General features: G+C 49.1%; 1 protein-coding gene across 10 annotated transcripts in view; it reads left to right on the top strand.

The window, feature by feature from the left end:
* The window catches only part of ULK1 (unc-51 like autophagy activating kinase 1), an 85,560-nt gene that overhangs the window by 26,116 nt on the left and 33,704 nt on the right, over window positions 1-25,740 (top strand). For all 10 annotated transcript variants that reach the window (XM_044440876.1, XM_044440873.1, XM_044440872.1 and 7 more), the window contains 6 exons: window positions 3,311-3,484; window positions 5,650-5,723; window positions 11,341-11,442; window positions 18,608-18,666; window positions 22,020-22,102; window positions 24,686-24,736. In XM_044440876.1, the coding sequence (XP_044296811.1) occupies window positions 3,311-3,484; window positions 5,650-5,723; window positions 11,341-11,442; window positions 18,608-18,666; window positions 22,020-22,102; window positions 24,686-24,736 (543 nt within the window). The remainder of the gene's footprint in view (window positions 1-3,310; window positions 3,485-5,649; window positions 5,724-11,340; window positions 11,443-18,607; window positions 18,667-22,019; window positions 22,103-24,685; window positions 24,737-25,740) is intronic.

Below are 25,740 nucleotides of genomic sequence, written 5' to 3'. Positions count from 1 at the left end.
TCCCTCCAAAAGGACCTGTCCTTGAACGGTTGAATTGCGGGGAGGCGTATGTTTGTGGGTTGTGTGTTCCAGTGTGGGCATGCCTGTGTGAGAGACAAGCACAGGAAACTAGGCTACGATTTCAGTGATATCTGTGCATTATACGCATTTGTTGGGAAATGCGTATAATGGGAAAATGGAATCCAGCATTTGTTTCTCCATACAAACAAATACAATTATTTTTTTTGCTTTTTGTTTATATCCCACCTTTCTGTCACAGAATGGCATTCATAATAGCTAAGAATATGCTGTCTGTATTATGACTATTCTGAATAACAATATTTCTCAATCAGCTTTCTTAAAAACAAGCAGACAAAATGCCCTCAAGGGGATCTAAAAAGATTTCCTTCCCAGCTAGAATCCAGAGGGACTCCTCTCTCCAAATTTTTAATGGGGCTGAAAACCCACTTACTATGAGTTTCGTTTCTTTAAGGGTTCGTAGCGCTGTGGGTTTTGTTTTCGGTGGTTTTCATTCATTGGCAAGCTTGTGAATTGTGTTGGGCTGCTGTGGATTTTCAAGCTCAGTGGCGGTGGTGTGAAGTGTGGGGGTCCGTTTTACACACGCCGTTTTGTGAGGGCTTCGTCGTGAGAGTGGAGAGGGCAACTCGGGGCCCATCAGGCACCCAGGCCTTCCACCCTTGGCTAGCAGTGCTGGGAGTTACAGGCCAACATGCCCAGATGTAGTCCACCTGTAGTCTATTATTATTACATTACATTACGTTTTTTTTTATACTGCCCATAGCCAAAGCTCTCTAGGCAGTTGACAGCAATAATCATAGAATCATACACTCAAGTCACCCATCCCATTTCTACCCAGGCCTGACCCTGCTTAGCTTCCAAGATTAGGCAGGATCAGGCACTTCAGGCTACATAGGATGACCTGGAGTTATGGATAATAAATTAAGGGCACATCGCCAGTGAGAGAGGACTTGGTAAGGGCTGGAAGAGGTGATCTGATATCAGAGCATGTGGAACTTCCCCCCGGGCGGCTTTTCCTCGAATGCGGTGAAAACGGGCACTTGCAGGCTGCTTGTTAAAGGTTTATGGTGTGTGCAAGCGAGAGATTTGGATTTTCCACGCCAGACAGGAACAGAATGCCTCGTGCCGGGAAGGTGCGCATGGGTGTGCCGCTGCTTTTGTTTGCACGCTGGGCCTTGCTGCGCGGCAGGCGGTGTGCATGCACACGCCCCGTGATGACTTTGAGGCATCTGGAAATTGGCGCCTGGTCACGTCTCTGCGCTTGTGCCAAGGCTGGCCGGATTCGCTTGCCTCAGGGCTGCTTCTTTTGAAATCTGGTGGCCCGAGCTCTTGGCACACGCTGCTCACGAGTTTGGATTCTCCACCAATTAAAGAATTTGTTGTTAATTAATCAGCTCCATCGGGACTTTGGCATTAAAGCGTTGATGTCAAGAGCCAATGTGGTGAGGTGAATGGAGTGGTTGAGTTAGGACTGGGTTCAAATTCTCCCTGGGCTGATCAGACAACCTTGGGCCAGTTGCCTAGCCCACACTGCAGGGCTGTTGTGAAGATAAAATAGGGAGCTGGAGAAGCCTGGCTCACTGCCCTGATCTTAAGAGTGTCACATGGGAGTCACAGTTGCACAGCGACCTCCGTGCAAGTAGCACATTTGGACGTGTGTGTCAACACACCAGTGTTGGCAGGCCCGGCTGGTAGCATTTTTCTGCTCTGTCATAATCATAGAACATGCTCCGCATGTAGTTTGTGCAAGAAGGGGGCATGATCTTTCTGGGTTCTGTTTATCTAGCTTGGGAGCATCACTTCCAAATGAATACGGACCCCACAGAGAGTCTCATCTTTATTAGCCCAGCTCAAAGATCACAAAAGGCACACAAGCTTTCAAGATCACAGAACTCTTCATCTGGCAAAATGTTTCCAAAACAGGTTGGCCAGAATGGTAGAGGGAGCATCTGGCAGGTGGCCTGTATAGCCAGAGTGTTGGACCGGGATGCAAGAGGTCCGGGTTCTAGTCCACCCTCAGCCATGAAGCTCACGGGGAGCTTGGGGCCTATCTCTGACTTCCAGCCTAACCTACCCCACAGGGTTGTTGTGAAGATAAAATGGGAAGGAGGAAGATTGTGTGAGCTGCCCAGGGTTTCCTGTAGGGAGAAAAGATGTGATATGAATAGAAGGAATAAATACAATAATCAGTCTTAAGGCAGGACAGGAGATGGAGGGTGTGTGGGCATTAAAATTGCGCTCTGCCAGATAATGTGATTTTGTTTAAGCTTCAGTGCTGCTGGGACCCTGGGAAGCGAGAAGTGCCAGCCTGTCACCGAGCCTCCTGTCTTGAGATGAACTAAATAAATGTAGGATCCAAGGATTTGTTTGGTCCCATGATGAGGGGACGATGCTGGATAGAAGCAGGACCACACGAGGCTCACTTACTCTCTTGGGGTCAAAGCAGCCATTACGTTACAGAAGGATCTTTTTCAGTTTTACTCTTGTGTAAGCAGAGAGGCCCTGATCCGCGGCTGAAAAGCCTCCCTGTGCCTCATGTTAGGGTCTGGATTCAGATCCCTGAACCTGCTCTGAAAAGCTCAGTTGGACAGAAAGAAATATGGAACTGTGGGTGGGTATTGGAGCAGGTCCGGCAAGAGCCAATCGCTGCTCAGCCATAGAACGCACCTGCGCAGGTAATCCTCTTTCAGCCCAAGTTCTGGGAAGACTTGCTGTGAACATATGGAATGGGCTTCCGTGGGAGGTGCTTGAAGCCCCATCGGTGAGGGTGTCCAAGGATAGGCTGGACATGCACATGGTAGACATGTCATGAGCAGAGCCAGGGGTCAGACTAGATGGCCTGGGAGACGCCTTCTGACTCACCAAGAATTGTGGCTCCTGCCTTGCAGGAAGGAGTCGGAGCGGCAACAACTGCAGGGCCCAGTTGTTGCCCACATGCGATATTTTCTGTGCCGTTGCACTGACATTTCAGAACTATGCTCCCTCCCCTCCCCGTTTTTGGAGAATGGTTATAGCATTTTGTGGTCAATTAAATCATGGGTTGCCCATTGCCTCGAACCACTGTAAACCATCCATTCAGACTATCAGTGGCCTCCCTCTCACCTTGGGGAAGAGAGCATCAAAATGCTTAGCCTAAATCATTGCATCCCTGCTGATCTTTACTGGCCCTGGCACAACATACCTAAGTCGCCGCGCTGGATTATGACAAATGTTAGTGATGTTCATGGCACACTGATTCCCGTCCACCTGTCACGTGGCCGGTTTCACAGCAGTTCCCCTTCCTTCTCCCCAGATATGAGGACGCTCAGTGAAGACACGATCCGCCTCTTTCTCCAGCAAATTGCTGGGGCCATGAAGGTGCTGCACAGCAAAGGGATCATTCACCGGGACCTGAAGCCTCAGAATATCCTCCTCTCCTTCCCGGGAGGCAAGAAATCGAACCCCAGCAACATCCGCATCAAGATTGGTAAGCACTGGCGCTTGTCCATCCATGTCAAGGTGACGCATCTTCCCCCTCCAGGCATGTTTTCTGGATGAATTTCAGCTGAATTTCTCCAAGGCTAAAAGCCGTAATGCTGGTGCTTTTTGTTCCAGAGGGCCTGAAGGGAGTGAGCCAGTATGGCCAGTCCTATCTTGCCTCTTTGCCTTCATACATTGCCCCTTCTTGCCTCCCTTCTGGATGCCCCACAGTTAAGCCAAGGCATCTTTACTTAAACAGTTTCTAGTAATGAGCAATGATTACTGGGCTTGGATAAGCCCAGAATCTTACTACAGGTCCTGGCTTGTGGCAGACCTGCCGACTGTGGTTTCCTGGTTCAGATGTAACAAGGAGTTTAGTTGGTTAAACCAGGAAGTCTTCATTCCTAGAGCGGGGAAACATTGGAAGGGAAAGGTTATGTGCGTATGGAGCCAAGCCTGCCCTTGCCTTGGCTTATTAAGCCAAGATATAATGGCCTGAAGTGCGTAATAGCTTGCTCTGCATTAAGCAATGTTACCTAAATCTGAATTGCTTCCAGAAAGAAAGAAAGAGGACACTTCAGTCAGAAGCCTGCGAATTAAAATGGTTTCCAATGTTTAATCAACTGAAAACTTGAATTGCCTGTTTTCTAGGTGGATCTTGCTAACTTAAGACTTGGGTGGTCTATTTATTGATTTTACTTATTTTTCTGGAAACCTCAGGATCCACCAATGTAGTGTTCGCTTTCCATGCTTGTTTTAAAGCAGGAGTACAGCACAGTTAGTTTGTCGAGTGGTTCTGAATAGGCAGGAATTTTCTTTAGGATAATAAGAAAAGACCCAAGTCCATCCAGCCCACAATTCTTTGAAAGGATTCCAGGTACCAGCAGCCAGTGGCTGGTGTAAAGAACTCTTCTGGCCCAGACCACAACGAAAGCAAAACACACTCATTAATAGGATCCTGACTTCTGAACAGGTGCTTAATGCATGGCTTAATCAATTTTGTCCAATAAGTAGGAAGGTCCAGGTAGGTGAGATGAGGAGGCTTAGGTCTTTTCTGATGGAAAACAATTTTGCAGTGTTGTTTTTCTTCTCCTCCATATGAAAATAAGAGGATGAGAGGTCCAGCATCCTGTTTCTTGCAATGGCCACCAAGAAGCCCATGAGAAACCTAAAGGCAGGGCCGGAGTACAGATGCTAGATGGAATATATAACTAATTGCCACTGATCGTGGCTCATCCAGTCATATACTCCATCTGGAACTCCCCAGGGAAGGCTGTTTGCTGCCCAGGCGTGTCGGCCTTCCATGCGTTAGGAAGAACGTTTGAGAATGAAGGGGCCAGACGGGGAAGCCTTTGGAAACACCTGGGCTGAAATAGGATTGCAGCTTCATTTTAAACAGGGGTGGAGAACCCATGACCCTCTGGATGGTAGGTTCTGATTCCCATCAGCCCCAGCTAGAATGGCCACTAGTTCAGGAGGTGGGGATTTGAGTCCAGCCTCTGTAAGACCTGTGGGTTCTCTCCCACCCCTGTCCTGAAGCACAGCCTAACTGCAGGCCTTGTGTGCAATCCCGAATCCCGCCTTGGCTCGGGAGCAAGTCCCAGGAGCATCAGTGGGGCTTATTGATATTATTATTATTATTATTATTATTATTATTATTATTATTATTATAACATTTCTATGCCGCCCCTTGCCGAAACCTCGGGGCGGCTTACAACATGATAAAATACATTGAAATACAATAGTACATAATAAATTACCATTAAATAAAAAATACAAAAAATACATTGATTTACAAATATAAAATTAAAATTATCAGTATAAAATAAGTAAATAAAAATATAGGAGGAGAAAGAGAAGGAAGAAGAAGTTGCCCTGGCCAGATCATATGTTTTAACAATTAAAATGATGTTTAAATAAAAAGGTCTTTACCTGGCGCCGAAAAACCACTGCTGCGTTGCGTTGCTTATTAGTACTCTCTAGTCCCTGTGTTCAGGCTGGGAATCTCCAGGGCTGCCACGCACAATTGTCTCCTTGGCTTTGATCCCCGGGTGCTGTTCTGAAGTGTGTAGGTTGTCAAACAGCGACAACAGTGTGTGTGTGAGACCCTTTTGTAAACCCTCGATCTTACTCTCTGCTCCCTTCTGCTTTGGTTTTCGGTTCCGTGCGCAGCCGATTTTGGATTTGCCCGGTACCTGCAGAGCAACATGATGGCAGCGACGCTCTGCGGCTCCCCCATGTACATGGTAAGTGGCTCCAGAGTCTTTGTGTATTGTGTGTTGTTTTCCCCCACCCCATGGCCCGCTTTTGCACTGTCGGATCGCCTCTGCTGCTGGTCCTGGTGTTACATGCATAGGAAAATTAAGAAGTCATTCTGTTGACTCTCCGGAGGTGTGGGGAGGGGAGAGGAAAGGAAAGAGTAGATTCCTGTGTCACAACGACCCTGCTAGGAGTCGCTGCAAATGTCTTTGCGCTGTTCTGATTATCTCCACCTTGGGTGGCGGAGTTAAGGAAGGGAGGCCACCGGGAGCTGCGTTACAGCAAGTACAACCTCCGTTCGGTCTGCGGAAGGCACCGCTCTCACTCTCCTCGCTCCCCTCCCATTTTCACAGCAAAAGTGTCCATTGCAAAAACGTGCCTGCTGGGTGTGCGGTGGGGTGGATCGCAGAGGATGCCTCTTCTGCACAATTGTCCTGGGAAGGGATGTGGTGGTGTGCAGAACCCCTGCTAACTTGGCCGTTGCTGTTGTGATGTACACACAAGGTTGGGTTTGTTGCTTCAGCCTGTTGTGACTCCGGCTGTTGATAACACACAAGCTAGAGCGGATTCTCACTCCAGGCTAAGTTTAGCCTGAAGGCTCAGCTCTGAAATGACGAATTGGGTGAAGACTGTGTTTATTTACCTGGTAAATAATATGCTAGTCTCCCATCAAAGCGCCAGGGTGCTTTTTCACCCCAGTGACTTGGATGCATCATGAGCCTTTTGGACAATGCTTTGGACCTGTCTGCGGAAGTTTGTCGCTAAGCCTGAGACCTTGCCTCCTTCCTGATTACCTTTGCAGACACCAGAGGCAAGGTCCCAGTCGCTTGGATGGTGTCAGAAACACGTCATTGCTCCATGAACTGGTCTGAGCCTTATCCGTGTCCTAGATCAAGCTCTGTATGTCGGTGTCGGGTGCTTGAATGTGGCAGGCTCTGGGGACAAGTAACGGAGCAGCTTGCCAACTTTATGGCTGATTTTGTGAGCCTGTGGCAGGTTGACACTAGACACAGGAAATCAGTGTTCTTTCCTGATATAGCCGCCTGCATTATCTGCAGTTCTTGTGTAGTCAAAACAGCACCAGCTGTGTGTACAGGAGGGAGATAGGAGCAGGGCTGTAGGAAGCCCAAACACTGGGGAAGTCCTGGAGTAGAGCTTGCTAGAAATCTGTTGGTGGTTGTGGAGGATGGTGCTGGAAACACACAAAACTGCCCAGTGGCCATGGCATAGACTGCTAAGGGGAGGGGCATGTGATGGAGTACCTTGGAAGGGGGCATGGCTGGCTGGGAATCTGAGCAGAAGCTTTTCACATTGCATCTCGCTGCGAGTCCCCCTCTTTCTCCAAAAGCCTACAAAGCTTTGGGGAGCAGAATGAAATAGGAGAGGCAGGGGATTAATAGATACAATGCAGGCTATTTTGCTCTGCCAGTCCCTTGATTTTCATTTTAAATCATAGCAGCCCCTGGAACCGTTCTTGCTTTAGTCTTCCCAGGCAAGCAGAACCCTGACAGAAGATGTGGCTTTCCCGTTCTTCACTGACGTTGCACTTTTCCGAGATAAAATGTGTGTGGACCTTCTGGGCAAACCTCAATGTTAGCTTCTCCTCCTCTGGACCGTAAAAACAGCCCTCTAAGTGAAGGAACAATGCTCTCCTTTTGGTTGTGGGTTGCTTTTGTTTTACTTGAAAGGAATTAGTAGATTATTGCCACCTCTGCTTTCCATTTTCAGCTGGATTTTTTTTCCTGGTAGGGAAGGAAGGCGTGGGGGAGAGAGAAAACATGCCTTTTTTACTGTAGCAAAGTATCCGGGAGATAACAAACTCCAGTTTTATCTCCTGGCATTTAATATATAACCCAGTTCTGCATTAGGAATGCGTCCTCTTTAGTGGATGGAGAGATAATAAAAGGATGAAGCCATTTCCTCATTGTCCTGAGACTCGCTGCTTATGATGGAGAAGACGGTAAATTAGTTGCGTTCTCCCCCTTGGAAAGCCTGGAACCTGCATTAGCCCCTGTTCACACAAGAGCGAGTGGCCAACCTGGGCTTAACCTCTACCCCCAGCTTCCCATCGCCTGTGGCCCAGTTTATACTTGCACGTTGGATGACCGCAACCTCAAGTCACATCTTGCATGTATGAATGGCCGCCTGTAGCTAGAATCTCCCTACAACAGCCTCCCTCGCCCTGTTTTGGATGCAGTGATCTGTGTTGGGGACGATCAACCCAGGTGAGGACTGGAGTAGAGGGTTAGGGGGAGCCCTTGGGCCCAAGCAGCAGCCTTGGTGGCCCAACTCTGGTTGGGCCAGGACATCTTCTCCAGCCAGTCCTTGGTGGCTCAGTCCAGGCACTGAGCTGTGCCTCTCTGAGCCATTCAATGCAGAGAGATGAAGTAACCCACGCCTGAGAAAATCGGGGTTCTGCTTTTGCACCACTCCTATTTGCAGTGAAAGTTTCTTCCCACATGAAGGACGGGTTTGTGTCCACAGAATGAAACCCTTGTTCCCCCTCTTTAGCATTTATGCATGTTGGTGCTATGAGGACCCCGGGCTGGAGTGGTGTGCGCGCATTTGCATAGGTAGATTCTTGTCCTGGTAAGAGGTGCGGCCTTGGAAGCAGCAACGGTGTTTAAGTGTTCCGTTGCCTTGCTTCATTTTAAAAAGATAGCCTTGAATGGCATTTCTTTGTCTGCTTCGCTCTCCCTCCTCTGTTCGGAGCGGCTTTGCAGCCAGGCGCTTTGTTGCATTGGTGTCGTTTGCTGAGATTGCAGAGGACCAGGCTGGGATGCTGCGATTGCTTGTTGTGGAAAGTCAGCCAACGTGAAACTTTGTGTCCAGAGAAACTCAAGAATGACGACCAAGGGAGTTCTTGAAAACAGTCCTGGTGTCTTTTCTTAAACCGACTGTGCAGGCCGATCTTGCTGAAGCCATAGCAGCCCCCAGTACGCTTTGTGTCCTCCTTCTCCTCATGTGTCAATGAACACTTAAATTCTCCCCGTTTGCTAAAAAGCCACCGACAATTTTAAGCACTAAAACTATAACACAATAAAAGGGGCATTTATTTCTTTAGAAAATTTCTGTGCTGCCCCATTCGCCGAAGCCTCGGGGCGGCTCACAAACATTTAAAGCACAAAAACGTTAAAGCTGGGTCATTTGAAGGGTTAGATTAAAAATAATTCTTTGCACCCTTGCTAAAAGCTAGGAAAGTGTGGGGGTTGTTAGAAGAGCACATTCTCTTCTAAGAGAGAGAATGACGGGGAGGCCATCCCTAAGAGAGCCATTTCTGCGGATCTTAATAGTGAGACGGGGTTCCTTAGATACCCAGGTTCTTATTTGGTGCTTTCCTGCTTATAAACAACTTCTCTGACTTGGGTCTGGAGAGCCATACGCAGCCAGTGCTGGTCTTTCAACTTACAATGCTGTTTTGGGTGCTGGTTGGGGGCCCAGCTCCCACATTTTGCACCGACTGAAGCTTCTGGATGTTCTTCAAGGGTGGCCCCATGGAGACTGCATTGCGGCAGTCTAGGCGTGGCATGAGCAAGACATGAACAACCGTTGTGTGGTCAGACCAGCTCAGGAAGGGTTGCAGCCGAAGATCCAGGGACAGAGTAAGATCAGGGCCCATCCTCGGCCAGTTCCAGAATGGGTGGGATCCTGGTCACCACTTCAGGCTTTGCCCCACCGATGCTCATTAGGAACCCGTGACTCCATGGCAGAGCCTCTGTTTTGCATGGAGAGGGTCTTGGGTTTAGCTGCAGTATCAAAACTTTCTGTGGGGAGAATCAGCCACAGGTGATGGGGAAGAGCCCTGTCTGGAATGTCCTGGAGAAGCATTTCCAGCCAGAAGAGCCAGTTCTGGATTAGATGACCAGAACAGGCTGACCGTGTGAAAAGGGTCACCTGGTGTCTCTATGGGCTGCTTAACTGTCTTTATAGTGGAGAGGCTGGCCGGAACATCCTGTTCTGGTCAGCCTGCAGCAGGTTTTTTCCACCCAGGCCTTCTAGCTTCAGGTGAATCCATTGCACATCGAAGTATTCCACTGAGAGCCCCCTGGGCATCTGCCAGAGGCCCCCAAGGGGGAGGCTGGCGTCTGTTCCAGGCCCTGCCGGCAGTTCAGAGAGGTCATCGGCCAGCCTGCTGAGCTTTCACGTTGCTCTCTGCCCCGATGGAGACCTCTCACCTGCTCTTGTGTGAAGTGTGTTGGTGGGACCAGGGCTGTGTAGGTTAGCAAAGGGGGCATGTAGGTTTGGGTCCTGCAAGAGGCAGCGTGGAGGGTGCCCAGAGTGCCAGGCTAGGGCTGGGGTTCTTCATGTCCTGCACAGCCCTTAAACCCCCTGGGTGATCCCGGACCTCTCGTTTCTCTCCGTCTGCCTTCCTCACAGGAGTGTTGTAGGGATAAATGGGGACGGTGGCTCTGGAGTGAAGTAGGAACAAGAATCCCCTCTTCCCACTGGGACCCACTTTCCCTGTGATCAGGGCAGACCCAGGTTTGAACAACAGGTCTCTCGCCTACCTGTAGCAGGTTGGCTGGCTGGCTGGATGATGCATTAATTAGTCTGAGAGTGATTAATTTTGTCCTGCTGTTTTTCCTCTTAACCGAAGTGGCTCACATCATCCTCTTCCTTCCCATTGCATCCCCATAGCAACCCTTTAAGCTAGGTTAAGCTGAGAGCCCAAGGCCACCCCATGAGTGGGGATTAGAACTCAGCTCCTTTATGGTCCCGGACAACAACGTATCCGCTGCATCACACCGGCTCTCAGTGTTCCTGTTTTGAAGGACGGGGTGCTCACCAGGCTGTCATGAGCCTCTTCATACATTTTCTTTATGTATTAGATTTATAGCCCACCTTTCCCATTTTTAAAGAACAAGTGATTTGCACCATTCGCCTGATGCTCTCCAGTCTTGACCCCACAACAACAGCCCTGTGAGGTAGGCTGGACCGAGAGTCTGTGACTGGCCCAAAACCACCCAGTTGGCTCCATGGCTGAGCGGGGACTCGAACCCAGATCACCTGAGTCTCAGACCCACAACTGGCTCTCGTTGCATGCCCCGAAGCCTCTGGTATACTTGACTTTAATAGAGTGAAGGATGATATTGTCTGTTCTAACGGACAGCTTTTGGTTGTCTGGATAGCAGTCGGAGAGCAGTTGCTGGATAGCACTTCAGTGTCCATGCATTCTTCTTGGTTTAAGCACGGTGTTTATATTAGCCTCCAAAGTTTGTTTTATTCTGGTGACTCATTTATGGGAATGCAATAGAGATGTTTATTTACATAAAAGTATAGCTATGCAAATAGGGCTTTGCTTCTCTTAGCAGATCAAGTGGCAGGGTGTGGATTGATGTGTGTGTTTTATATCTCATTGAAATAAAAGCACGTTTTAATTAACCAGAGTAGACTTGTGAAGCCATAGTCTCTATGCCTGCATTGTGGTGTTCTAAGCTGGGAACAACATCAGTAATCTCTTTTATGGAATCTTGGGCAGTATTTTTTTAAAAAAATGAAGACTAAGAGGGTGAAGGATCTTTGGTTTATTTCACAGTTGTTAAAGGGGAAAAATCCAGATGTGGAGGCCTTAAAACACGGTGTTCTCTTCCCTCCATGCTGTAGGCCCCAGAAGTTATTATGTCCCAACATTACGATGCCAAAGCTGACCTGTGGAGTATAGGCACCATCATCTACCAGTGTCTGACGGGAAAAGCACCCTTCCAGGTGAGTTACAGAGCGGGTAGTGACACCTGTGCATTTCTCGTATGGCTCCTGAACTGTCCGGCTTCCTCTCCTCCAGGATTTCCTCCACTAAATGAATTTGATGCAATGTTCCTTTTGAGTGGCATCCATGCAAGGTCCAGCTTTGTCCCCCAAGAAGAAAGGACCCTGGAAGCATTGCCATGCTTAATGATGAAACTCTTTTTTTGTGATCATAAAGACACATTAATGCAGGACATATCTGGGTTTTTTTACAGAGCCGATTCTTTCTTTATATATAATATGCTGACCCTTAGTCCTCTTTATTGACCATCACCTGGTTTTAACAGTTAAATGCTGCCCCTGCCTGCCCTGACAGCTTTTTGAGAATTGTGGGTTAAACAACCCACAGTTAACCCAGGAATAATTGTAGGCTGACTGTTTGTTCAACACACTGTAGCAAATCTTGAACCAGCTAACCCATGACCTGCTGCCATTACGTACAAAGGAGTTGGAGGTAAAGAGGACAAGAAATACAGTTCCAAATGACCTCCCTGCACCAAAACACAAAACTATTGAGGTTTGGAAAAAGGCCCTTCTCTGGTAGCTGCCCACCTGATACCTCAAAAAGTACCTTTGGTTACTCCTTTGCAAATAGGCAGGTTCATGCAGGAGGAGGCAGTCCCTCGGGGTACCTCACCTGGGCCTTTGACGGCTTTATAGGTCAGCATCAGTGGTTGAACTGTGTTTGGAAACTAACTGGAAGCAGTAAATCTCTCTCTTGAAGCAGTTGCGTAATACGTTTGATACTGCGAGGTCTAGGTCACAGTTTGGTCACCGTGCAACTGAAGTATATTGCTGGTTTCTGAAGTAGAACTTGTTGTTGTAGCTCAGCTCTTAATCTTTGGGCTGACTGTCCGTAGCTGGCATGAGCAGTTACGAGTACTTTCGCCCACTGGACATGGGATGAAGTTGTGGAGCGGTGTTGTACATCCGGCTTTCAGAAATTCAGTCTTCCGAGGACCCAAAAATGCAATCGGCTACTTGTTTTGAAGTGGCAAATTCAATGTCATGGAGCGTTGCTGTACTTCTCTGTAGTCTGCAGTGAAGCAGGCTTCTGAAAGCAGGTTGAGCCTTGGCGATCTTTGGAAAAAGTGGAAGGTCTTGCTTTTTTCCTGAGCATTTCTGAGACACGCCCAAGCAGGGTTCTCTTCCACCCCCTGTCTTTTCCCAGCTCAGACAGCATCCTCTCCCCTCCCCAAATCATTCTGGGTCTTGAATGCGATGTGAACATGTGCCTTTGCCCCATCCTCTGCTGGGTGGGGGGGATAATGTAGGTAGATCAAGCATGCATCTTTTGTGCAAGGAAAACTAAGCTTGGAAGCCCCCCAGAGCCGGCAGGCTTAGCAGTCGACCAGTGGAAACAACTGTCTGTGGAAAAAGCAGCTCTGCCCAAAGAAAATGTGGTTATGATGGATAAAAGCGATTTGCAAGCTGGGAAGAAGTCAGAGTGCAGTTTAAATGCAGAGTGCATTTTAAAAAGCAGTAAAATGTAAGGGGGCCTCACTCGCTTGAAGGATTTCCACGCTCAGTTTTCCACACTGCTCTTTGTTGCGGGCTGAGTTTGGTTAGTGGTTGTGAATGAGATTCAAGCCTCCCAGTCTTTCCATGAGTTCTTAATGCCAGGTTTTATAAGGGCCACCCAGGGTGGATCCTTTAAAATATTGGAGCTTTAATACTCAAGTCTCTCTCTCTGTCACTGTCCCTCTCTTTCTCTCAAAATCCCTCTTTCCTGTGGATTGCTCGTTATAGTCTGGACATGAGAAAGGTCATCTGTAAGAGTATTTCTTTTCTTTTTTTCTTTTTGGTGGCAAGGAAGAAAAATAATTTTGTGCAGGAGGTTCCATAAATGCTTTTGTTAATTAAATAGTAAAACAAGGCACAGGGCCTGGAGTATTTCTTGCAGATAGCAGAAGTTCTTCAGATGTCTTCCCCTAAACAAATATTTTTAAAAGAACCAGTCCAGTGAGTTTTATGCAAGTTCAGAAGGCATTTAAACCCCTTGGTCTACCAGCCTTCCAATGCCGGAATGGTATTTTGAATTTTGGTTGCAATTTTGCGACTGATGAGGGGGGAGTCTGGAACCTTCGCATCCAATAATCAAGGAGAACTGGTTTGCTTGTGACCCGTTCTCCATGTTTCCACAGCTGCCAGGTCTGCCTTGCCTGTAAAGTCAAACATAGCCCATATGGACTAGTGAACTCCAAGAAAGCAGGTCAGGTGTCTTGGTGTTACCTGTTAATAGGTGGCAATACCTGGGCAGCCCACAGGTCAGCTGTCTTCCCCTCTACGGAGAAATGCAGTGTAGTTCTACCTAAACTCTAGCGGCACTTTCTAAGCTCGCAGCTAGATCTGTCGATTAGCACATTCAACGTGTATGCAAATCTTGCTTGCTTCCTTTGGTGATGAATTAGTGACTCCCTTAATCCTCAGAGAAAATACACTCATGTGGCTCACACAAGTTGCAATCATTTCAAGCCCCATTATTTTCAATGGGTCTGTTCTTGGTCCAAGCCTAGAGGAACCCTGGGTCTTTGGAGGTCTCCCCTTCCTTATGCGGGTGACTTGCCTCTCTTAGGTAACACCTGAACCCAGGGCTTCCTGGCTTTCTGGCGTTTAGGGCCCAAACAGACATTACTTTCCATCTGTATCTGGCAGGGAGGGATGTGTTTGCCCTTTTACTCTAGGGCAAGTACAGCATCCTCAGGGTAGACTGCTCCCAACGCCAAGGGAAGAGAGGAAAGGTTCAAAGCCCCATTAAGGTCTTGATCCAGATCGGGCCTCTTGTGTGTACTCCAAAGCCCAAATATAGCTGCTAGGTGCAGACTGAAAGGAGCTTTGTATGCCAAGTCCTTTGAGCAGTTAGAAAACCCCTAGAGGATCACTCTTTTGCTCTTGTGGTCTCATGTTTAATGAATCCTTAGGCTGAATCTTCATCATTGGTGATCCACCAATGATGGATCACCAGTTATTTTTTAAACTCGTAACTTGCCCTCTTCCGTCCTTGGGCTGGCCTTCTTTGGCCAAGGGTGTTTGCAGTCGCTGGAAACCCTGGGTTGTTAGTCAGTCTCTTCCTAATGGGGGCAGAATGCGGACGTGATCAAACAGACTTGGGTGGTAGGGAATGACGACCAAGGTGCAGAGTTAGGCAGTTCTGAGTTCCACGAAAACAAAGAAGCCCCAGAACAAAACAGGGAGCCGAAACCGTGAAATGCTATAACAAAAGAAAAGCAAAAATATGCAAAGGGCATAAGCTTTGCGTGTCTCTGAGTTGGCTAAGTTTGCATAATACTTCAACTGTACAAACATTCCACAGTTGTATTTATTCTGAATTATGTGCAAAGAACATATCTACGAAATTAAAACAGAGTCACCATAAACAGGAACATATTCCTCTTAAACCGATCTAATCTCCATTACTTTGCAGTTGATCATTCAAAAAAATATACAATGCAAGGTTAATTTTTTAGAATATATTTGAGTTCCCGGTAACGACAACTTAATAAAATACTGTTGCAATATGCACTTGAAAAACCAAGTTAAACAGTAGCCTTGGCTAGAACAAAATAACCTGATCACAGGGAGCGCTAATAACCAAAGCAGATTGCCCTGCCTTAGCTGAGACACAGGAAATGGTAATGACCAGAAGATAAATAGAAATGGTAGCTATTTCTTTAATTCAGTTATCTGGTGTGTCTGTCCTGGAGCTTTCTTCTTCCTCTTCCTCTTCCTCTTCCTCTTCTTCTTCTTCTTCTTCAGTTCAGCCATTCTGCCATGTTAGACATTCATTCTTTTCTTTGCCGAAATGGAGAAGTTTCTGGATATCTCAAATAGTTTAATTAGCCACTCTCTAATAGGAGCCGTAGGGACTGCAGGTGGCACAGTGGTTTAAACCACTGTGCTGCTGGGCTGGTTGATCGAAAGGTCGCCGGTTCGAATCTGCACAGCGGGGTGAGTGCCCATTGCTCCGTCCCAGCTCCTGCCAGCCTTGCAGTTCGAAAGCATGCAAATGCAAGGAGATAAAAAGGTGCCACTTCGGTGGGCAGGTAACAGCGTTCCGTGCACTTCGGTGTTTAGTCATGCCGGCCACATGAGCACGGAGACCGTCTGCGGACAAACGCTGGCTCCCTCGGCCAGGAAACGGCGATGAGCAATGCCCCGAGAGTCAAGCATGGCTGGACTTCATGTCAAGGAGAAACCTTTACCTTTAATAGGAGCCATAATGGACTTTCCTGAGCTGGGCCAGAATGATCTTGGCTGCCAATACAAGGCTTTGAAACAAATCTATCAGCATACTGAAAAGGGTTAAAAACAGCCTCTCAGTTCAGTGATGGGACCCTTCTGCTTTCTGGAGAGCAAACAGCGGCAGGGGAAGATTAGTATTTTTATGCCAGAGATGGGCAATTGCTTTTCTCTCGAGGGCTGGAGACTGGCAGCAGCTGCATTCTCATCACTGGTGGTTAGACGGGTCATCCCTTTGTCTCCTCTGCACCTTTTTAATCTCTCTGCCTCTCCACTGTCCCTGTTCCTCCTCTTTCCATGCAGTAGGCTGCCAAGAAAGGGATAGGCTTGGCGGGGGTCTCGCTGGGTGGCATGCAGGGGACTTTTGAAATGAACCAGGGATCTTTTGAAGTTCACCCAAAGGCACATGGGCCGCTAACCCTAAAACTGCATTGGTCCATCCAGGTGTCTCTGGAAGCATCTTCTTGGCTGCTCTCTCCCTGCTTTCCCGGAGAGTCCTTTTGCACTGCAGAGATGGCTCTCCTTGCACACGTAATGTCTAAGGAGAGGTTCTGTGAAAGCTGCACCCAAGCTTTTTCTTTTTACCTTAATGATCCACCTGGAAAGTCGTTTGGCTGTTGCTGCTCCCCCAGCACGCACACCCTGCCTCAGCCTCTCCCTCGTATGGAATAGGGAGGAGCCCTCAGTGCCTTTGATCTGACTCCAGTTCCCATTTGCCTTGTGCTTTGAATCTGGGTGAAGATCCAGGAGGCCAATCCTCCAGGCTGTGTGGCCTCTTCAAAAAATATTGCAAGGGTATGTCCAGCTTTTTGAAAGCTGGAGGAGCAGATCACAGCTCTACTCCTCGGGGCCACATCAAAGCCACTGGACGATTCTTTGAGCTGCGAGTTGCTGGGTTGTCTCTTGTAGAACTGTGCCTGGAAGACCTAATTTTAAAGTGACTGGAATCCATGTGCATCGGCTTCTTTTTTCTGCTGCCCCGTCGGCATGGCTGAATCAGCTGTGATCTTAAGAGCATAGCTGGCTGTGAAACAGACTATTTCACTCCTCATAGCTGAATAAATTACCTTGCTATTTTGTTTGCAACAGTTGGGTGAAGTATCTTTCTATTTGCAGAAGCGATTAGAGGAAAGAGTTGTTATGTGGCACCATTTCCTGGCTTTCATTCTGAAATGTATTCGATTATAAGGGTGCAGCCCAATGCGACTTTAGGCAGCATAAAGGCCAGCAACTCCGATATTTTACTTGGGGCATCCCGGGAATTAAGCTTGCACCAAAAGATCCTTTAGAGGTCATCTAGTCCAACCCCCATTCAGTGCAGGAACCATCTCAGGCCTTGGTTATCTTTCACTTTCGCAGCTCCCACCCTGCCTTTCTTCAATCACCGCAAGTCGACTTCTGCCTGCTCACTTTAAGGAGCTTTCCTGTGTGTTAGCGGGGCCTCCAAATTAAAACAATGGATGGCAAAGAAGGATGAGATCAATGCTATGGGTAATCCCGGTAAACAGATTGAATGCTGGCTCTTGCATTGTTTGAGTCCTGCCCTCAACGTAGCTTTTCAGGATGTCAAAGAACTCCCTGGTCCTAATTGATATTTGTTTGTTTGTGTCGTACCCACAGACACCCCTCTCGTCTCTTGCTTTAGGACATTTTCTTGGCTGGACTAGTAAATACTCGAGCAAGCTGGGGTGAGGAAGCGTTCGAAGTGCTGGGGGGTAAAGATAGAAAGAGCGGTGGGTGGCGGCAGGACGTGTTAAGAGACCCCTTATACTTGCACTCATTCCGAGGTTTATGACACGTATCGCTCTCCTTTCTTCCCGGGATTCCCAGGAAATGGACAGGGCAGGGTCTCCTTTTTCCCTTGCCACATAGGGCCGCGCTTTCCGAGTTGGACGAGCCTGGGCCAGAGCAAGGGCTCTGGATTCGCCCAGAGCTGTTTATCAAATGTCACGGCTGACCGGAAAGGCAAGTGCCAGGTGTTCTCTAGGAAGGTTCTTCTCCAGGGGCAGGACTGGGCAAACTCATGGATGAGAAGACCACCAGGCCCCACGTGCCTTGCTGGGGTTAGCGTCCCTCCAGTGTAAGAGGCGGTCTACCTGTGTGCACCAGTTTCGGGGAGGCTTATGCCCTCGTGGCCTGCTTTTTTCTCACTCGGGCAGCTGGTTGGCCACAGTGTGGACAGAGCGCTGGACTAGAAGAAATCCTGGTTACTTTTCCATGGCTTTGCTCACCATCTTACGATGCCCGGAAGGAACCATGCAGGCTTCTAGTCATATCCGTGTATTGTACCACATCTTTCTCAATACATCGTGCTCAAAACAAGGAAATGCAGACGGCGTCATCAGGGCTGGTGTCCTGAATAGGCAGGTCAGCTACCTGGCGAGGGTCTCCCTGGAGTTGCTCCTCCTCTTCCCCAGCGCAACCTGCGTGTTCACCTGCCTTGCTGTGCCCCTGCAACGAGGAAGAGGAGGAGGAGTTGCAGTGGCCTGCTTGCTTGCTGGCTCTCAGGCTTGCCAAGCGAGCAGGTGGCCACCATGACTGGGAAGAGACAGAGGAGGAGTGGTGATGGAAACGCCTCAGGGATCCTGCGCCTTCCCAGGAAGCTGCATTCCAGTCCCCCCCCCCCCCCCCAGCCGCTTGGCATTCTGCAGCCAAGCAAAGCCCCATCCTTGTTTGGCCGGCTTAATTGTGCCCCCTGCCCCCCGGCTTTCTTGTGCTGATGTAAACCTTGGCAGCCCCCCAAGTGTGCTGCCCCCCCCACTGCTGTCTGCATGGTGCCATGTTGGCTCCAAGCAGATCCACCCGGAGAGAATGAGTTGGCTATTAATACGTAGGATTCCAGATGCCTGTACGTACTTGTTGATCTTCTCTTCTTTCTCCTTCGCAGGCCAGCAGTCCTCAAGACCTTCGTCTCTTCTATGAGAAAAACAAGGCGCTCATGCCCAAGTAAGCATTCTTCGAGTGCCGCTCTTTCTCCCCCTTCCCTGCGCCCCAGACGGCAACCAGTTGCTCGCTGTGCTCGCCTCCACACCTGTCCCCCTGTGCTCCCTGCTTGGCATGCTTAGAGGTAGCTTGGCAGGCTGCCTTTCCCTTCCTTCGCTGGGAATGCTAGCGCCCTGGGGCTGGCAAGCTGACACTCGGTTACCCCGGCTGACCCTGTCCAGGAGCATAAAAACAGTCCAAGCTGCTGCTTTTTGAAAAAACAGAGAGAGAGAGAGAATAGAAGGAGGGAGGGAGCGGAGAAGGGTCAGGCACCCATGACTGGCAGATGATCACTGGCTGAGCTCAGCAAAACGCTGACTTTTCAGCATCTCACACAGTTCCTGGTGCGGCATGTTATTCACGCATCTCACACAGGCCAGCATGTCTTGTGGGGGTGGCTCTTGTGGTGTGCCATCAAGTCGTCTCTTACTTGTGGCCGTCCCATGAACGAAGGCCAGGCTGTGGCGGCCCTGCTCAGCATTTCGAAATTCCAGGCTGGGGCTTCCTTGGTGCATCTCATTTTGGGAGCTGTCCTCTTCTGCCTTCGACCTCCTTTTGCACGATCCCGACATTACATGCCTGGGGATGGGCTGGAGAGACGGTGATTTCCTGAAGGCTGGCTTTTCATGGGGAATTCCAAGCGGGAGCCTTTGGCTGGAATACTTTCCCTCCCGCATGGAGAAAGGCTACAGCGTCGGGGGCGGCCAAGGGGTGGCTGCTGGAAAACGGCGCCTCCGTTGTCGTGATCTTCCCTGTATTTGGAACGGCTTAGCATCCTTGGTCACGGCATCACCACTTTTGCTGTTGCCGGTGGGGAGATCAGGCAAAGAATTCACACAGAAGGCTCTGCTGGCGCAGGTGGAGGCCATTTTGAGGCGGTGTCCTTGATTTTGAGCCAAAGGGGCTTTCTATTTTAACTGGACGGTATGGAGCAGCTTGCATTTTCCTCTCTACAGTATCAGCTGGCACACTTTGCCCATAATGCTTTGGGTGTCTCTGCATAAGTGCTTCGGCCTCGGGAAACAGCAGTGGAAAGCTGGATAAGCTGTGGAAACTTCAGATGAACAGGGTGTGAAGGACAAGACAGAGGTGGCCTATTAAATTGCACTTTTTGTGGGTTTCCACATAACTCTGGGTGTGCCATGGACTCTCCCTGGTTTTTTTTTTTTTCCTCCTCTGTGAAATGCACCTAGAAACTGTACACTCCTTGTACAGGGTGTGTAGGGAGGGGACAAAGCAAAGCAGCCAAATAAGCAAAGCTATTTTTTCTGCAGAGGAAAAAAGAAAGCTGCAAGCTACATGCACTTGGTGGTACAGAAACTGAAGTGTAGCATTCTGGATGCAGACATAAGTTGGTGCCACTGGATTTCTCTTCGCTTGTTTTCACTTGGCCCAAGGGTAAAATAAGCCACCCATTGCCTCGCATGGATACAAGTCCTCCTTTGGCTCTTTGGCATCCGAAGGGTTCCTCCCACTGACGTTTGAAGCAGTTGCCCGGGGGCTGAAAGTTTGCTGGGTGCTGGCATCGTCCTGGCGCACCCCTGTGCTGTAAGCCAGACACATCTGGGGCAGCAAGCTGCCCTTGCCTGCACTGGGGAGTCTCGGCCCGCAACATCTGGCTTTCATTATATGCTCCTTGACCAGAGACGTTGTCTCCCGGCTCTCGTTGGCTTCAGCCAACACGGCCAAGGGTGAGGCATGACGCCACTGTAGGTCAAAACAAGGACCCGGTAACCTGACCTGGCGTGGGGGAGGCAGAGTAACTATCCCGTGTTCTTAATATTCTGGACAAGATGGAATGTCGCCCTCCTTGAGGGAGCTGAGTCCCAGCCGCCCTCCATCGGGGATCACGCAGAGGCTCAGCATTTTCTGCTGTAATGTTCCTCGTCTTGGCAGCTGGCATCTCACATGCCTGCCACCCGAGCTGGAGCGTGCCCCCCTCGCTTTGCCCACCCCCGGGCATCACCTGTGGCTGTCGATGCTGCCTGGGTTCTAGGAACTGCCTGCACGAGGCCCGTGGCTTTCACAGAAATCCTTGATGGTTCTCGATGCACGGCAGTTTCTTTTCTCGTTGGTACAAGTGTCTGCCCTCCCCCCCCCCCCCCCCTTTTCAGGTACATCTTCCCCTGCAGCTGTCGAAGAGGGAGGGGGAATGAGCGAGTTCGAAAGAGCTGAGAACGCTTCCCAAATATTAGCCCCGGGCAAATAATTGTTTCCTTGGACGTTCCTGCGGCAAGCTGGCTTTCCAGGGAGGGTCAGCCTGCAAGCACGGAGTTGCACTCGGCTTTCACTAGGGAGCGTTCTCAGTTGGTGGGATGCCACAGGGAGAATTTGCCATTACCTTATCTGACCTCTCCGGGTTTGGCGGGCGGCAGGAACCGTGCGGCCTGTGTGGGAATGCCGAGATGGCCTGAATTTGCCAAGGCGAGTCTTCCGAACGGCTCTGCCAGTGCCCCCCCCCCCTTCTTCTCCCTGTTCTCTTCTGGACCTGCCTCTGCTGCTGCCTGCTATCCAGTATGGGGACGAACCAGCCATCTCCGCTTGGAAAGCTCTGCTTTTCTTGGACCGCTGCTACAGAGGGGCTCACGCAAGGAAGACGGGCTTGGTTTTCCACAGAAAAGCCTCCGAAGGGATGATCCAGTTAAAGGCCTGATCCGAGATCTACTCTCTGCGGTGGTCTGGGCGGAGGGGTGTTGTGGCCGGGGCGTGTGGGGAACAGCAGGTCAGGGGTGGGCAACTGCAGAGGTTTTGGCGTGTGGCTTCCACCAGCACAACCACAGAGAGGGATCCTTGAAGTTTCTGGAGGGCCAGGCTTGTCCACGCCTGAGCTGGATGGACCGGCGGTGTGACCGGATCCGTGGCAGCTTTCCTGTCGCGGCTCCTCGCCGAGCGAGATCTGGCCAACAAACCTGGCTGAGTCTGTTCTGTCTTCACAGCTCCTTAGGACGGAACAGCGGAGAGCTGAGCTTTTGCTCCACTGCAGCTCAGTTAGAGCCTTCTCCCTGAAGAGGGCAAGAGAATTGTTCGCTTCCGCAAGTTTTCAGGCATGTTGCCAGATGCAACTCTTAGCCAGGCCTTTGGCTGAACCAGTTTTGTTTTTCCTCTTGACTTCCCCCCGTCTCCCTGGTGGTTTAGCTGCTGTGGGTTTGGTCAGGTTGTGGTCCAGTAGGTGAATCTCTGTGTTTTGAGACTGTGGAACAGCTTTGAACCCCTTGGGAGAGCAGCGCAAAGGCCATTTTCAAGAGCGGGTTGCACAATATGAGAAGCACATCATGTGGCACTCGCCTTCTCACCTGTTCCTCTTTTTTCTTGCACAGCATCCCAAGGGAGACATCGGCCCATCTGAGGCAGCTGCTGCTGGGGCTCCTGAAGCGGAATCACAAGGACCGCATGGACTTCGGTAAGCCTGCTTCCTGCTGCGTCTTGGTTCTCCGCCCACGCCAGAGACACGCCTGCTCTCTCTCAGCGTTGGAGGGTGCGAGGGGCAAGCTTTCGTTGTTGCTGAGGAGCCCACCCCTTCTGGGATAATGTGCTGGGGGCCACAACCTGGCAGAACGATCCATTGTCTCCCCCCCCTTTGCCACCTCCTTTCCTGCCTCTCCTCTTCCTCCCTGGCTAGAGATCCGAAGTGCAAACCTACAGAGAACCCTGTGAAATCAGGCCAAGCCCTGTTTTTAGGACATTCGCAAAATAATTTTGGTTTGTTCTATTTATCTTTTTTGCACTTCTGATTATTCTTAAAATGCATAGATCACTTTGGTTTTCCTTTTGTGCCTACATTGATTTATGTTTTAGTTTAAGCAAGCATACGTTCTCTAATGTTACTATAGTAACATTATATATATAGTAACATTATATATATATATATTCATTCTAAAACAAATAAAATGGATGCCCGGCAGCTTGGCATCCAAAAGACACACAGCATCCTCTCAATGACAAGGAATCTGCACAAGACTGAGATTAAAATTGGCCGGCGTAGCATAACAAGCTTGTGTGAGCATACAGTGCTTCCAAGCACGTGGTGGTCAGACATCTTTGGAGAGTCAGTTCCAGGATGAGGTGCCGTAACCAAAGATACGCTTTCCCCAGTCGCCCACCGCCTTGCTTCTGACAGTGGGGGTGCTTGGGAGAAGAGCATCAGATGATGTCCTCCATGAACAGGGTCAAACCGTACCTGTTCCAAAGGTATTTAAGGCTTTATAAGCAAGCGTTAGCATCTTGAATTGGGCTGAGAAATGGACCATCCACCAGTGAAATTGCCCCACTGTTGGTAAGATACACACGCGGCCCCGATTAGCAATCTGGCTGTTCTGAGGCTGTCATCACTCCTTCCCAGTATTCCGTATCATCCTGGGTTTTCTCTAGAATTCCTCCTACCATGGAGCTGGGGACTCTTCGGATGGGCCATCACTCTGTGCTGGAGCCTCTGGCTTGCATCAGCAGGTGTGGTGCCCATCAGCCCCAGGTAGCTCTCGGAAAAACTGTCTGAATCCCTGGAGAGCCGCTGTTGCCTGCCTGTGTTGGCAGTATTGGGCTAGGCAGGATGAATCAGCATCTGAGGTTGCACTGGCTGGTCCTTGGATTAAGACAGCAGTGAAAAGGTGTTTGCGAAATAGTTTAACTGAGCTTTTTCTGCAGCTGGGATATATGCACAAAATTATCTTGAGGGTTAAGTCCTGCTTTGAAGCTCAGTAGTTAGCATGGGAAGTATCAGAGTTGTATTAAAGAATAATTCGGTATTTGTCCTAAAGTGGGTAGGGGGCAGGTGTGTCCCCTACACACGAATATCCTTGGGTACCTGCTGGGGAGATATTCCCCTTTATGGTCCTTTGTCTTCCTCTCCTGTCTGAGAACAAGAGAAGAAGGCTTTGTGGAAGCACATAAGCTCCTTGCCATGGGAAGCTGTGCTGATAATTGGTTTTGATGGTGGTGGTGCTGGTTTTTTTTACAATCAGCTCCTTGCAGGACATTATCTGGACAATCATGCTTACTCTTAACGGGCTTGCAGTCTGCTATTCTTTCTGATTAGTGCTGTCACTGGAACGGGTTTTGAGATACCCCTGAACATCTGGCCAAAGGGATTAAATGATCCCAGTTTTAATTGTGGTTCACTCTTTTCTCTGTCTGTCTGTCTGTCTCTCTCTCTCTCTCTCTCTCTGTCTCTCTCCCTCTCTCTCTCTTTTCCCCCCACCCCTTTATCTTTTAGCCGCGTGGGTTTGGGTTTAGGGAAAGCACAGCACGTAGCTGCGGTCGTTTTTAATTTAACTAATAGGTCGGCCCTGTACTGCCTTGGGTTGTATATTCTTAAGCTCCCACCTGCTAACTCTGGGGTTTTCCAAGCTGCTCTAGGGGGGCTGACATGAGGTGCCATGTGGTGCTTCAGGGCAAGGGACCTTGATTTCCTGTTGCATCTTTCCCTGCAAGCCAACGGAAGTGAGGTGGCTGGCAACCAAAGTCCAGGACTTCTTTGTGGGGGCACCTAGTTGATGGGGATAGGCGTGCCTGAGGCTGCTGTTATTTTCTTTCCAGCATCAGTTGAAAACTTGTTTAAAATTTCACCAAGTCCTTTAATATCAATGCATCAATTTTATCTGTCATTTGATTATTGCGATGCGCCGATTTCCATAGTGAAGATTTGTGCCAATGTGCAAGGGACCAACCTTACCCATGGCCAGCATTTCGGAAATGGCTACAGGGCAACATGAAAAATAAAATATCCTGATGCCAGGAAAATTCCTGCTCTTCCAGGATGATCTGCAATGTTTTCATTGATCTTAGTAGCCTTTATGGCTTTCATTTGTGCTGTGTACGGGAGTCTGGAAGCCTGGCTGCTGAAAATAGCTTGTTCCAAAAGCTCGCATTATTTTCCTGATCTCTTGGTTGGCCTAATACTAGCACTGTGGATTTTGGAAATTTTCTTATGGACAGTGCAAGAAACCTTTCTCTCTCTCTTACTTGATGTTTTTTTTTCCTTCCACAGATGAATTTTTCCATCATCCTTTCTTGGATGCAAGTGCCTCAATGAAAAAATGTAAGTTTCTTTCCTTGTTTGTTTCCCGCGTATGCACAGATTGTAAATTCAGCTTGCGCTGAGCCAGTTCAGACACAGGGTTCTGGTCGCACCTTTGACAGGGCAAGAGAACTTGCATGGCCTATTCTGCGAGGTGACTTTGCTTGCTCCGTGCTGAGACTTGGCCTCTGTTACAAATTGCATTGCGCCTCCTGAGTCCTGAAGGTTCTGTTTAAACATGTCCCCCTTCTCAGCCTTTTCCTAGCAAACAGCCCAGATGTCGATAGAATTCCATCTTTCCGTGTTGTGTGGATGTGGTTTTGGATGTGTAGCATATAATTTTAGGGGACAGAAGTACGTGCATTCTGTTCTCAGAATGTGCCTTGGAGTTGATGTGCCAAATTCCAGCTTTCTCAGCGATGGGGAAGTACCTTTTCAATGGGAACAGCAAGTCCTGATCAGTGAGACATAACTGTCTGCCTGAGTTGACACACAGGTCCCCTTGCGCAGTACTACGAAGCCTAACACGTAGCCAAGATCGGCAGCTTCACATTCCTCAGCTAAGTTTTGCAAGAACACCCTGGAAACAACGCTTTGGTGTGGAGTCTGCTGTATTCTCTCTCGTGTTTTGCTGATGCCGGAGTTGTGGTGTTGCAACATGTTACAAGGCCTTTTAGTTCTTAGTCTTTGTAATGGCCATCTTTCTGTTTTGGGTTACCTGTTTTGTGCCTGAGGTAATAGATGGTAACATATACTTAAGGAGAAAAGAAATGCATTGTCCGGGAAGATCCAAGGGGGTTGGATGGAAAGCAGAGCCGCCTTTGAACTGTAATGAAATTAAACGAGAGGCGCTCCAGCGGAGGGAGACGCCTGAAAATGCTGGTTGTGAGGGTTCCTTTGAGGATAGTGCTGTAAACGACAAGTGACTAAAGAATATAGAGCGCGGCTTGGTGGAGGTTGGGATTCTTCTCGAGCAGAAGCTTTTCCTGTTGAGCAGGAAACAGCATTTTCTTAAATTTTTCATC

Source organism: Varanus komodoensis, unplaced genomic scaffold, assembly GCF_004798865.1.
Source record: "Varanus komodoensis strain SLA01 unplaced genomic scaffold, ASM479886v1 scaffold38, whole genome shotgun sequence".
In the NCBI taxonomy this organism is placed as follows: domain Eukaryota; kingdom Metazoa; phylum Chordata; class Lepidosauria; order Squamata; family Varanidae; genus Varanus; species Varanus komodoensis.
Note: the sequence above shows the minus strand (reverse complement) of the source record. Positions and strands in the feature narration are given on the sequence as shown.